This window comes from Cynara cardunculus (genome assembly GCF_001531365.2).
Source record: "Cynara cardunculus var. scolymus isolate 2C chromosome LG 5, CcrdV1, whole genome shotgun sequence".
Lineage (NCBI taxonomy): Eukaryota > Viridiplantae > Streptophyta > Magnoliopsida > Asterales > Asteraceae > Cynara > Cynara cardunculus.
Genome location: NC_037532.1, coordinates 8,992,714 through 9,004,810, shown reverse-complemented (window position 1 = coordinate 9,004,810; position 12,097 = coordinate 8,992,714). Strand labels below are relative to the sequence as shown.

The following is a 12,097-nucleotide window of genomic DNA, read 5'->3' as shown; positions in this document are numbered from 1 at the left end:
AGCAATAAAGGGTGAGGATGGGAGGCGTCCATCAACAGGGCTAAGTGAGATGCACATGGTTGGAAAAAAAAACAAAGGATAAGTCGTTGAATCTATATAACTAAGAGGTTAGGGCTAAATTCATAAAGCCAATTCAACTCATAGCTTGATTATTAAGCCACAAAATACTCTTATATGACCGAGCGCATAAGCCCTTCATACCACTAAACTCTGTAAAACTAAAAAAAAACAGTCCCTTGAACTCTTAACGAGAAAAGAAACAAAGAGGCTTTTAGTTTTTTTTTAATGTAACACATAAACTCACATTATGTTTTCGAAGTCTTATGTTATCCTTCCTATAAATAACAATTACATGCCTTACTAACCCAATAAATCATTATTTTTCTTTGTAATCCAACCATTCAGACATCTACTTCAATGAGACTAACATCAAGGGTAGGCAAAAATCGATCTAAGCTAACCAGATCAAATTGGGACCGAACCCAACCGAATTGGAACTGGTTGTGCTTGATTTAACCCTCTGTTAGAGATTTTTCCAGAAAGTGGTTCACAATTCAGTTTCGTAGGGATTTGGTTCAAAATGAGAACCAAACTGTCTTGTCTTTTTTAAACTTGAAACAATAGACCTTCAAGTTCTTTATTTTTCAAATGAGAACAAATCGGCTCACAATCCAGTTTAGGGTTCAACCGTTTTTAACCAAGATCAAGCTGATGTAGATCGGTTTAGGGGGTGTTTGGGATTGCTTATTTGAAACAACTTATGCTTTTCTACAAAAGTGAAAAGTCTTTATCTACTTATTATAAGTTAGAATGATTTAACTTCTTCAAAAACTTCTTATTAGCGGTTTGGTACCGGTATAAGCTGTTTATCTAAACACTCAAAAATGCTTATTACCGGTGCCACACATGAGTAAGTCAATAAGTTGTTTTATAAGCAATCCCAAACACCCCTCTTTACATATTTTATTTTGCGGTTTAGTTTGTACGAAACCAACAAAAGTTGGGGTGGGGTTGAAATTGTAATTAACCATATGTTGAGGGTCTACTTTGTATCCTCATGCTCTTTTCCTTTCTTGAGACGAAAGACAACCAGTCTCCTTATAAACTTGCCCTTTCTTCACTTATTCCGATACCCCCTTCGAACCAGAAGCCATTAAACCAAAATCAGCAGTACCAATTTCGCCCTAGAAGAACATGAGTAGCATAGGAACAGGTTACGATCTGTCGGTTACAACCTTCTCGCCGGACGGTAGGGTTTTTCAGATCGAGTACGCTGCTAAAGCCGTCGACAATAGCGGCACCGTTGTCGGCATCAAATGCAAAGATGGCATTGTTATTGTAACTTTTTTAGTGTTTAATATTAACTTAGAAATTTTGGATTTTGTTGTTATTGCTAATTGATTGCGAATGATTGTGAATTATAGGGAGTAGAGAAGCTGATTGCGTCAAAGATGATGTTGCCTGGATCTAATCGTAGAATCCACTCCGTGCATCGTCATTCTGGAATGGTAAGTAGATATATGTTTTTCATCATATTGGTTTGTTGCTATATTTGTAGGCTCTCTTATGTTTTTCATGACTAATTATGCAACTTGAAGGTTTGAATGTCAGTATGGTCAACTCCATCTTATTTATGATTTTAAAATCCCCCCAGTAAGCAACAAATAAGAGTATTGAGAAGTTATCCGTCTCTTTGTAGTTATCATGTTCCTTCATTTTCTGTATACATGCTTCAGGAGGTCTTTTTATTGATGTTACCCCATACAGGGTGTAGCAGGATTAGCTGCAGATGGGAGACAGATTGTTGCAAGAGCCAAATCTGAAGCCCATAACTATGAAAGGTTTTCTTCACATTCCACTTCATTTTACTTTTATTCCCTCTTTTTCATTACCACCTTTTTGAAAATATTCTCCGGTACATAAGATGCAATAAGTCTCCAATGCTAGAAGCTGGAAGCATATCAGGTGTAACCTATTGGTTGTTGATATGGGAGTCCTTATTTATGTTAATCAAATTGAATGGAACTATCTTTTGGCTGTTCAAACTGTGGTTAAGGCTACTTGGTAACTTGAGGGGTGTTTTTACCATCTGAATTTTTTTTTGCTTCGAGATATATGTTGTTTTCTTTGTAGTTAGAAAATTCTATATCTAGTTTGATATTTAATATTCACTAGAATTTGAGTGATGGTATGAGCAATATAGCTATATGTATATACACATATGTTCTTGAGCATTATTTGGGCTTATAACCTGTTTGGTGCTGAAAACGAGGTGTCAATTTGGGAAGTCCGGACATTTATTTGAAGATGGTCTTTTACTCATTGAGTTTCGTTCCTAGTCAGGTTGAGGGTGTCTGGTTATGTAAAGCCAATTATCTTGTGATGCACAGGTGCGAAAAAGGTCTATTGGTTTTGTGTATTATAGGGAATTTATATAAATAGACGTTTTTGTGCTTCTCGTTAGGGATGATCATCTATTGCAGAAAACAACCGAAGGATAACTGATGGAAACATCTGCAAGCAGTCATGTAGTCATTTTGTGTTTTTCTTACTTATCAAGAGTACTCAAGGGTTTATTGTTCCAAATAATGGCCACAATCTTTCCTAAAACCAAACATGAAAAATTTCCAGTTTCTATGTTAAAATGCACATTTCATACTCTTTATCTTCATCTGGATATTTGCACATCAGATTATGAATTTATTTTCATATCCATCTCATAGACAAAAAATATAAACAAACAAAAGGACTTTTAGAATTCATTTTTCTGATCATAGATATAGATAATGATAATTACTAAAAAGAATCTGGTTCTTTTACAATCTTGATATTCATAAATCCAAATGCACACTTCTAATTTGGATTGAAGAAATTGTGAAATTTCACCAGGATAGCCAACCGTCTATGCTGTTATATCGGTCAGAATACGAAATATCGGTCAGGACCGATATTCGATATATCGGTTATATCGGTGATATATCGGTGATATATCGAAAATAGCGGTTAACATAATATTTCTTAGAATTATATATATAATATGCATTAATTAGAGTTTAGAAATATAGTTTCAAAATTAAGTGTGAACTGTGAAGTCGAGTCGTAAAGATGAAAAGAAAGGGAATGGAAGCAGACCGTTGGCGTGAAGGAAATGTTAGCCAGATTTTTGAGACCTAACTTATCCAAAAAATCTAAGCCCATAAAATAAGAGAAGCCCAAAAAATCTAAGCCTATAAAATAAGAGAAGCCCAAAAAATTGAACCCTAAAAAATATCGATATATCGGTCGATATTTACCTCAAAATATTGCTAAATATCGGGAAAAAATCGGACAATATCGCCGATATTATCGGGAACGATATTTTGGGCGATATTTATGAAACGATATTTTTTCTACGGCCGATATCCGATATATCGCCGATATATCGCGATTTTTACAGCATAGCCAACCGTAACATCTATATACACATGCCTAATCTAACTTATTTTAAACAATGTGAAGTAGTGTTTGTTCTTCTTATTCCTTTGCCAGAAACTGCTGACAACTGCCTTCTTAAAGTTGACCAATATGTAGAATGACAGTTTATGGTTTATTTGGTTTATGATTGCAGTAAAAGACAACTTATGCGTGTGCTTTAGATGTTGCAAAGCATCGTCTAAAGAATGGTCTTTGGTGTATACATATATATATAGTGTCTGGGATGTATCATTAACAAAACAACGAAGTGGCTGGTATAAGTTAAGACAGAAGGCGAGCTGGACATAAAATGGTGAGGTTTTCCATGGCCCATATATGGTTGAAAATCATAGAGGGGGAGAGACGGAGAGAGGAGATTTTCTTAGTTAACGAAAAACCATGTGATAACAAAAGTCCCCTTAAGGGGAATCTAGCAGTGACTACACTATTGATTTCCTAAAACATATCATGAGAAGTTTGAAGCCGAGCTGCCTTGTTGGACTGATCTTCTTAAGTCTGGTTGAGCCAAGACCATGATTTTTAGGTTCGGATGCCTGTGTTGAAGAGTACTTGTTCATTCATGCATTGCTTGGAGAAACTAGTGAGCCTTTTGTTTATTCTGTCAATCTGATGTTGATGCTTGGTGTTCTGTCCTTTTAACATGTGAAGATTATTACCTTGAAACGCTGCCTACTGATAGCGAGACATCAGAATATTTCTTGTTTTATCTGTTTTTAGAACATTTTTTTGCTGACACTAGCTTTGCTGATTTTGCAGTGTTTATGGTGAACCAATTCCAGTTAAAGAACTTGCTGAGCGAGTCGCTAGTTATGTGCATCTATGCACACTTTATTGGTGGCTCAGGTTTGTAGAGCAATGTGTATCACCTTCAAATTTAAAATAACACCTCCTTATAAATCTTTATTGTTGTTACATCCTAAGAGTGGTATTTGTGCTGCAGACCTTTTGGATCCGGGGTGATTCTTGGAGGTTATGACCGTGATGGCCCACAGTTATATATGGTTGAACCTTCTGGTGTTTCCTATGTGAGTTACCATTCCCTTGGTAGATGGTTATAATGCCAAACTTCCAGTTGTATAGTATTTGTGTGATATGGAACCTGAAACTTACTCCTTGCAATCTATTATTCTCACATAGTAAGCAGGTAAAAGTAGGGTTTTATATATAAAATATGATGCATGAGAGAGGGACAGTGTCATGATTTTTCGAGAAAAGAGGTTGGATCATAGATACAAGCAATTTCAAAACTATTTGATTTTACTGGATTTCATGCAATTTAGAAAACAATCTATTTTTGGAGTGAAAGAACCAAAAAATATTTTTAATGATGTAGTGTATGATGCGTTCTTTTCAATACTTGTTTGTTGCTATCTTTGTAGAGATATTTTGGTGCTGCAATTGGGAAGGGCAGGCAGGCTGCTAAAACGTAAGCAAAATCAAGTTTCTTAATCCTAAGTCCTTTTGGCATACAATCATGCATGTTTGTGTAACAATTTTAACTCAAGTGAAATGTTATATGAGTGTTTGGATTCTTGATGACCTAGGTGTCTTCCTTGCCAGTTTAGTACTTTATATTCTTCTCTTGATGACATTAAGTTATTTTAAAGCACAAATAATGGTATATGACTTAAGGTAACTCTGTAGTGAGCCTGCTATATCCGAGAAACAATGTAATATGGTCAAACCGACAAAATACTTACTATTTCACTCATTCATTTTAGTATGATATAAGATTTCATCTGAGGGTGAAATTTTGACAACTATTATTGCTGTATGCCATTTCACCATGCATTTCAAATATCACCTACAACTTGGTTAGTTTATGTTACATCATGTATTACCTAGTTCTACAAGAAGGGAAAGATTTTTGTCCAACATTTATTCATGTTAAGAGTTCCTTTCCAACTGGTATATGTCTACGCAGCTGAAGGTCCATTTAGAAAAAAATCGGTCCTAGGCATGTATGCCTGTACCAAATTGAACAAACTTCTCATGTTCCGATCTTTCCATCTTTTTACCCATTTCTTGGGTAAAGTCTCCCAACTATATTTGAAAATGAATTGGTTATCCATAAAGATAAAGAAAGCTTTCTTGTAGTTCCGCTTCTTCCTCTAAAAATTAGGAAAGACTTGTTGGAAGTCTCCAGTTGGCTTGGTCCGACCAAGAAAGGCATGTATACCTGTATCAAATTGAACAAACTTACATAGACCACAGAGTAGAATTAATTATTAAAAAATATATGCTTTAGGGCTAAATTCGAAATCTCTTCAGTTTGCAAAACCGTGGTTGGAACTTGTAAGCTAGCTAGTAGGGAACTAATAAGGACTTACATGGAGCTCACATTTTACAATTATAGCCAATGTGGGAAGGGACCTACATACTTACAAACTAAATTCTAATGTTCACTTGTTGAAGAGTGAATAAGTGAGTAATCCGGAGTCTTTGGCTCTCTGGCCATTAGGGAACATATAAGGTGACCCCATGTAGCTTGTAAAAATTTATTTTTCACCATCCATGATCAGGAGTTAGCCAGGCCAACCACCGACATCTACAAGACCACAACCATTTTAGGATCACAGCTTTTTCCTATATAACCCTTAGCCATACTTCATTTTGCGGAAGTCTTTCTTTTCCTCTATCTTTGCCCTCCTTTCTTTCTGCTGAAAATCCTTTTCCCAACCATGCCCTTTATATCAATATGCAACAAACAGATGAAGGAAAAACAGCATAACATTTGAATCTCAATATTAGCCATGTAAGAGCAAATTTCTTGACCTTAATTTGCCACAAGAAAAATAATGGTGCAACAAGCGGAGTTTGACTTGCCAGGCCCACCTGGAAAGAGTTGGCTGTTCATGTTAGATGAGTCGAATCCAACTTGGACGAGTCGTTTTCAATTCCTAGTTGGATGTGCGATTTAACTCAATGTACCAAGAGCTTGAGTCGAGTCATATTGTGAATAGACTTGTCCAACTTGAGATGGGCATGACATTAGTTTGTGGTTGGTTTTTATTAAGGAAATAATGTTCGTCATCTTTGTTCTTATTATAAGACCCCACTTATATTCTTACATTATGGTCATAATAAGTGCGTACGAAAGTACGTGTTATGATAATTGGTTGGCCATATATGATCTTGTATGGTTCATAGTTATCTTCTATTGCATGGTCATCTTGATTTATGTGTCTTAACAATGTGACTTTTTTGCTAATATGGGGTGCAATCATTTGACTGCAGCGAGATTGAAAAGTTGAAGCTTTCTGAGATGACATGTCGTCAAGGGGTTATTGAAGTAGCAAAAATGTGAGTCTCCTTCCTTATTTTGAAATGTTAAACATTCTCGTACAGATATACAGATAACAATTTATATTATTGAAGTTCTGTGATGGGAACTATATTTTGAAGTAATGCTACCCACTAGCCCCTGTGGCAGGCCGTACTCCTTTAAGCTCTTGGTGCATTTCTCTTTTTGCTTTTACAACTGCTATTCGTTTTGTGTTATCATATGAATTCCACTAGCCTAAACTTGGATGTGTATATGTACATGGGAAAATTGGAAGAGGAATTTCTGTCATCAAGGATCTCCTCCCTTTTCACATTCCTTAGGGTCACATACATGCTTCACTTTCTCATTTCCATGCTCCGTGTGTATTGCTTGAGAGATTTTTTTTTGTGTTTTTTGATAAAGTATAAATGTTGCCTTATAATGATGCTCGTTCATTGCTCATGCATGCCAAAAGTAAATAAAACTAAACCAAACCAAACCAAAAGAACCCAATAAATCCCACTTGAAGTGGGGTCTACGGAGGTAGGAATATCTACACAGACCTTACCTCCATCCTGAGGAGTAGATTGTTTCCGTGAAGACCCCCGGCTTGTAAAAAGGTTTAGAGAATAATTTTGTGAAAAAGAAAACGTCCCAGAAGTTTGCTAAATAAGAATGTCAACCACAATTTCAGCCAGTCCGCTGTCTATTTTTTTTGTGTCCAGAGCCATATGCGATTATGTGTTGTTAACAAGAAATTTTTATATTTTGGTAAGTAGTTCAATATTTTCATAAACAACTTCTATATGTTTGTCAAATTCATTATGTATTTAGTTGGAAATTAACGAAGTTAGATTGGAACATATAGAACGACTCAGTTGTACTTGAGCCTTCAGTTGCATCTAGTAGTGATTTGTTGTTAAACCGGGAGTAGACATGCTCCCCTAACAACATTTTCTCATGAAGACTCGAGATAACAACATCTAAGCATGCACTTCAAGTTCTGCTTTGAGTGTGTATTGGCCAACATCTAAGAATGCACTCCTTCTTGTGATGTGGAGCACATATTAGCTTCAGTTTATATCATAAGCCACATAGATGCAAGTTGCCAGTACTTGGTCATTGTGGCCTTAGTTTAGCTTCATAAGCCATATATGCAAGTAATATATGGATTCCAACATGTTTATGACTTTTTTGTTACTGATTATTAGTCATTCTCCCCTTGTGAGCTGTATGTCTTGTGCCTTGGCATCTTACAACATGTTTAGGATGCATAAGTGGTATGCTGTTCTTTGTTTTGTTGCACATTTTACATCATGAATCATGTGTTAGGTTGTAAGCTATAATTATAATTTGTTAAGCTGTTATGGCATATCAGATGAATTTCAAAATTGATGTATCAGGATCAATTGAAAAATCACTGAATGCATCAGTGGACCGTGGGCTTCATACCTTAAAACTCCTGTGATTAGGTGCATATGGTTATATATTCTTAGGTATGTACAGCATGTAACAAAATGCCTACTACAGCTCACCAATGGAGTTGGTTGTTAATAAACACAAATTCATTCATTGAAGTAAGAAAATCTTTATTCACGGACCATTTACTGTTTATTTTATAGCTGATGGGTTCTGGCTGTTAACAAAGTAAACAATCTGCATGGTTTATTTGAAGCTTATCAAGTTCTAAAATTTATGACTTAGAACTCTGTTAACAGCTCATTAGCAAGCTCAATAATTCCAACAGATAACTAGTACTACTTGAAGTTTGATGCTTGATAGATCTTACAGAGAATTTGCTTCACCATCTTGCAAATAAGGCTGAATGCTCTTCAGTAGTATAAGTTTTCTCAGGCAGTTCTATAATCAATTGGTTGTTACAAGAATCATGAGGTTATTTACTTCTTGGTAAAGTGCTTGATGTCCTAAAAGATGCTTCATGTTGTATTTTTTATAGGCTAGATTTTCTGGGGCACTGTTTGTGAAATTATTTGTTGGCAGCAAATGGGATTTGTTTTAGTTAGTGGTCTCTCTGTGTGCTCCTAGATGTAAAAATTATTTTTCTGCTCTCGGCATTTATCAGTTCAAAAATTTCTTTCAGTTTGTTTTAACTTCTTGATGTTGGTAATTAGAATCTATGGAGTACATGATGAGGCAAAGGACAAGACATTCGAATTGGAGATGAGTTGGGTTTGTGATGAATCAAACCGCCAGCACCAGAAGGTAAATAACAATATCTATTACCGTCCTTTTTCATATCAAAATTAACATTTGTTCTGTTCAAATAATCTTTTCCTAGATCTTGCTTTCATTGTTCATATACGGAATTTGCTACTGATTAAAAAAATGTAGAGATGAATATCATGATAAGGAAGTAACAGAAGATGATCTTGATTATAAGTATCTAGAATTGAGATAGTGGACCATGATATGTACCACAACTTGTCCAGATTGGTTAGTGGAAGAAAATAACATGTATAGCGATCATCCACTTGGGGTTACATTGATCCTAGTTGTGAATATTGTCTAATGATGCAAGGGCAGTATATGCAAGAATCATTTTAGACGTCACTTTTTATTACCCAACTATAGACTAAAATTTTCAGAGAATGATGATCTACTTAGGCTGGTGAAAGGAGTCAAAGCCAAGGATCATTGATGCGCCAAAATCGTTCCCATAAGAAGAGTGAAACCACATTTTGACTTTTTTTAGTCAGCAAGTTACTTAAAAAATAATTAGAATCGTTTTGGTTTTAATTAGAAAAGATTATTAAGCTAACATAAAACATTTTTACACAAAGTCAAACCATTCATGTTATATCCTTTGACCTGGTAATTGCATTTGAACATGGAACATCGAAAGTGGATATTTTTTCAACCATAGGGATACCCTTCATAGTGGCTATCTGGGAAGCCTTGAAGTCCTTTGTCCTTTAAAGTTATAAAACTAAATCTACAGTTTTGCCTGCCTATGGTTTATAAGTTAGCTTGACGCATAATGTGGATGGCTAGATGGTATTTTGTACTTCTCATCCTTTTGCTTTTACTCTCCTTCCTTCTATAGAGCTCTTTCAGATGGTTTTCAAATGATAAATGCCATTTCTTAATAAATAACTTGCCCACATAAATAAGTACATGAATGTAACCCTTCAATTCTGTATTCCCTTTTAGTATCATCTCTAGTACGTACTGGTTCCCGTGGTCCGTTTATTCAAAATTCAGAGAGGTCACAAGAACATGGCAGTTGCATTTGCAAGTAAAATGAGATGAGGAGTATTATGATCAATTATAAGTAAAGGCTAGGGATGGTATTCCAAGTTTGGTAAGTTCATAGTATAATTTGTTTTGGGTCCTATCATATTAATGCTCAACTATTGCTTTGAGTTTGTAGCAAGTATACAGCTGCTGAGTAGAGCGATTATTAGATGACCAAACAATAACCAAACCAAACGAAACCTGTTTCATTTGAAATTGGGCCAAGTTACACGGGCGCATTTAAGGAGGGAGTAGGTGTCTGTGCTACTGTTCTATCGTGCAGACGTAGTGGATTTTTTCAAGTCTCTTAAAGGTGCACCCACAAGGGTGGTGCCTGATTGGTTTGAGCTTGGCTCCAAAGGTCAAAAGTACCAGGAGGTCCCAAGTTCAAATCCAAGGAGGAATAAAAATCCCCTCGTGGCCACGGAGGTTCAAATGCGGTGACTCCGGGCTATCTGCAAAGCAGGTGGTTGTCCTGGGATTAGTCAGCTCGCATAGCGGGTCGGATATCCAGGTTAATAAAAAAAGGTGCACCCACTAAAATTTGATTTGTGCACCCTAATGGTTGAAAAAAGTGTAATATTTACACTCTTCGCCTTTGGTGAGGTTCGAACCTTTGACTTTTTGGGAGAGCGTCTCTACCTGAACCCAAGTATTCCTTTCTTCTAATTTGTTGGTAACTGCAGAAGAAAGTAGAGCAAAAAAGCAAAAAAAAAAAAAAAGAACACTTGATTTTCAATTTTTTATTAAATTGTTCTTTTTATAATTAAAATTTGTATTTATTCTATATTATGCTAATTATTTGTGTGTAGGTACCAGAAGCACTTTTGGAGGAGGCAAAGGCAGCAGCTAAAGCTGCATTGGAAGAAATGGATGCTGATTAATACAATAGATATTTGTTTGTGTTTGTTCGAATCTTCTGTTTCAAACTTGTTACTCGTAAGACATCATCTTCATTGGCATATTTTTTAAGTTTGGTTGCTATTAATCGTCTATGACTTGTAACATTTCAGTTTTATCAGGAGAACACTTTGCATCAAACTTTTTTGCCCAGAAAACTACATAGGTATGTTGAATGTTTATAGAACAGGTTTGTTTTAGAGGCTGTCAAACAACCAAAATCAAATTTGCCTTTTTATGGTTTCAACTTTGAAATAAAACATATCGAATGCAACCAGTTACTGGGTAAGAGTCGCCATCCTTACTTACCGGGTAACATTCTCAATCATTTTCATTGCTCTTAACTGGTAAAATTCTTGACCTTTCTCATGTTCATCCGATAAGGAAATTTATCCGGTAAGCACTTACCAAGTTAGTGTTTAGTAAACGGTCCCTGAGTCTTTGTGGTTGCATTTTAGAACAAGTTTGGGTTCCTCTTGTGACAACAAAATCGATTGTTAAAGAACTGCAACCATAATACCTAATTTGTTAAAAAAAAGATGAACACAGGGACCCAACTTGTTAACAAATGCAACCATAAGGACACATTTTGTTATATTATGGAAACAGGGATGAGAACTGTTAAAACACCAAACCGCAAGGAAGAAAAATGTATTTCACTTTAATATTTATATAGAGTAAATATTTGTACCCTTTTCATCGTTAGAAATGTTTAAACCAAACCTTTAACCACATGTGAGATTGATAAACCGGATACCATCGAGCCAATTACCGGGCGTAATTGGGCTCGGTCCTTGTTGATTGATCCTAATGTAATCGATCCCCTTAAAAGAACCGGTAAATGGTCTCTCAAGACCTCGATTTTTTATTTATTTAAATAATTCAAATAAAATTAATATATATATTTTTTTATAATTTGCGTAAAGAAAATATTTCCTGGTTTAGTATATTTTTCAATGTTAGAAGCATACAAGCTCAAACTTGAGATCGATTAGCTTGCTTATTGATTTGACCTTGTTTAATGAAAGAACCCAAGTTGGATCAATTAGTTTGCTTATTGGCTCGGACTCGAGATTGACTAAGCTCACTTATTGTTAGTCTCGAATACATACAGGTGTGGAACACAAGCCTTTTGACCTCAGGGGCCGAACTTAATTTGTTTTCACATAGACGAGTCAAATTTACTTTAATAATATATATATA

General features: G+C 35.5%; 1 protein-coding gene across 1 annotated transcript; it reads left to right on the top strand.

Annotated features, from left to right (window-relative positions):
* The first annotated feature begins 1,102 nt into the window (after positions 1–1,102).
* LOC112512387 (proteasome subunit alpha type-3) lies at positions 1,103–11,035 on the top strand. The gene is made up of 9 exons (XM_025118326.1): positions 1,103–1,338; positions 1,425–1,508; positions 1,768–1,841; positions 4,231–4,317; positions 4,415–4,499; positions 4,854–4,900; positions 6,712–6,777; positions 8,872–8,962; positions 10,807–11,035. The coding sequence occupies exons 1-9, from the start codon at positions 1,195–1,197 to the stop codon at positions 10,876–10,878; spliced, it is 750 nt and encodes a 249-aa protein (XP_024974094.1). The 5' UTR covers positions 1,103–1,194; the 3' UTR covers positions 10,879–11,035.
* The last annotated feature ends 1,062 nt before the right edge of the window (positions 11,036–12,097 follow it).

What these genes read in the sequence shown, in the direction of transcription:
- LOC112512387 (XM_025118326.1), top strand. Translation starts at nt 1,195, where the DNA reads ATGAGTAGCATAGGAACAGGTTACGATCTGTCGGTTACAACCTTCTCG. An exon ending in ACACTTTATTGGTGGCTCAG is followed by an intron (nt 4,318 to 4,414) that starts GTTTGTAGAGCA and finishes TTTGTGCTGCAG; the next exon opens with ACCTTTTGGATCCGGGGTGA. An exon ending in GGCAGGCAGGCTGCTAAAAC is followed by an intron (nt 4,901 to 6,711) that starts GTAAGCAAAATC and finishes ATTTGACTGCAG; the next exon opens with CGAGATTGAAAAGTTGAAGC.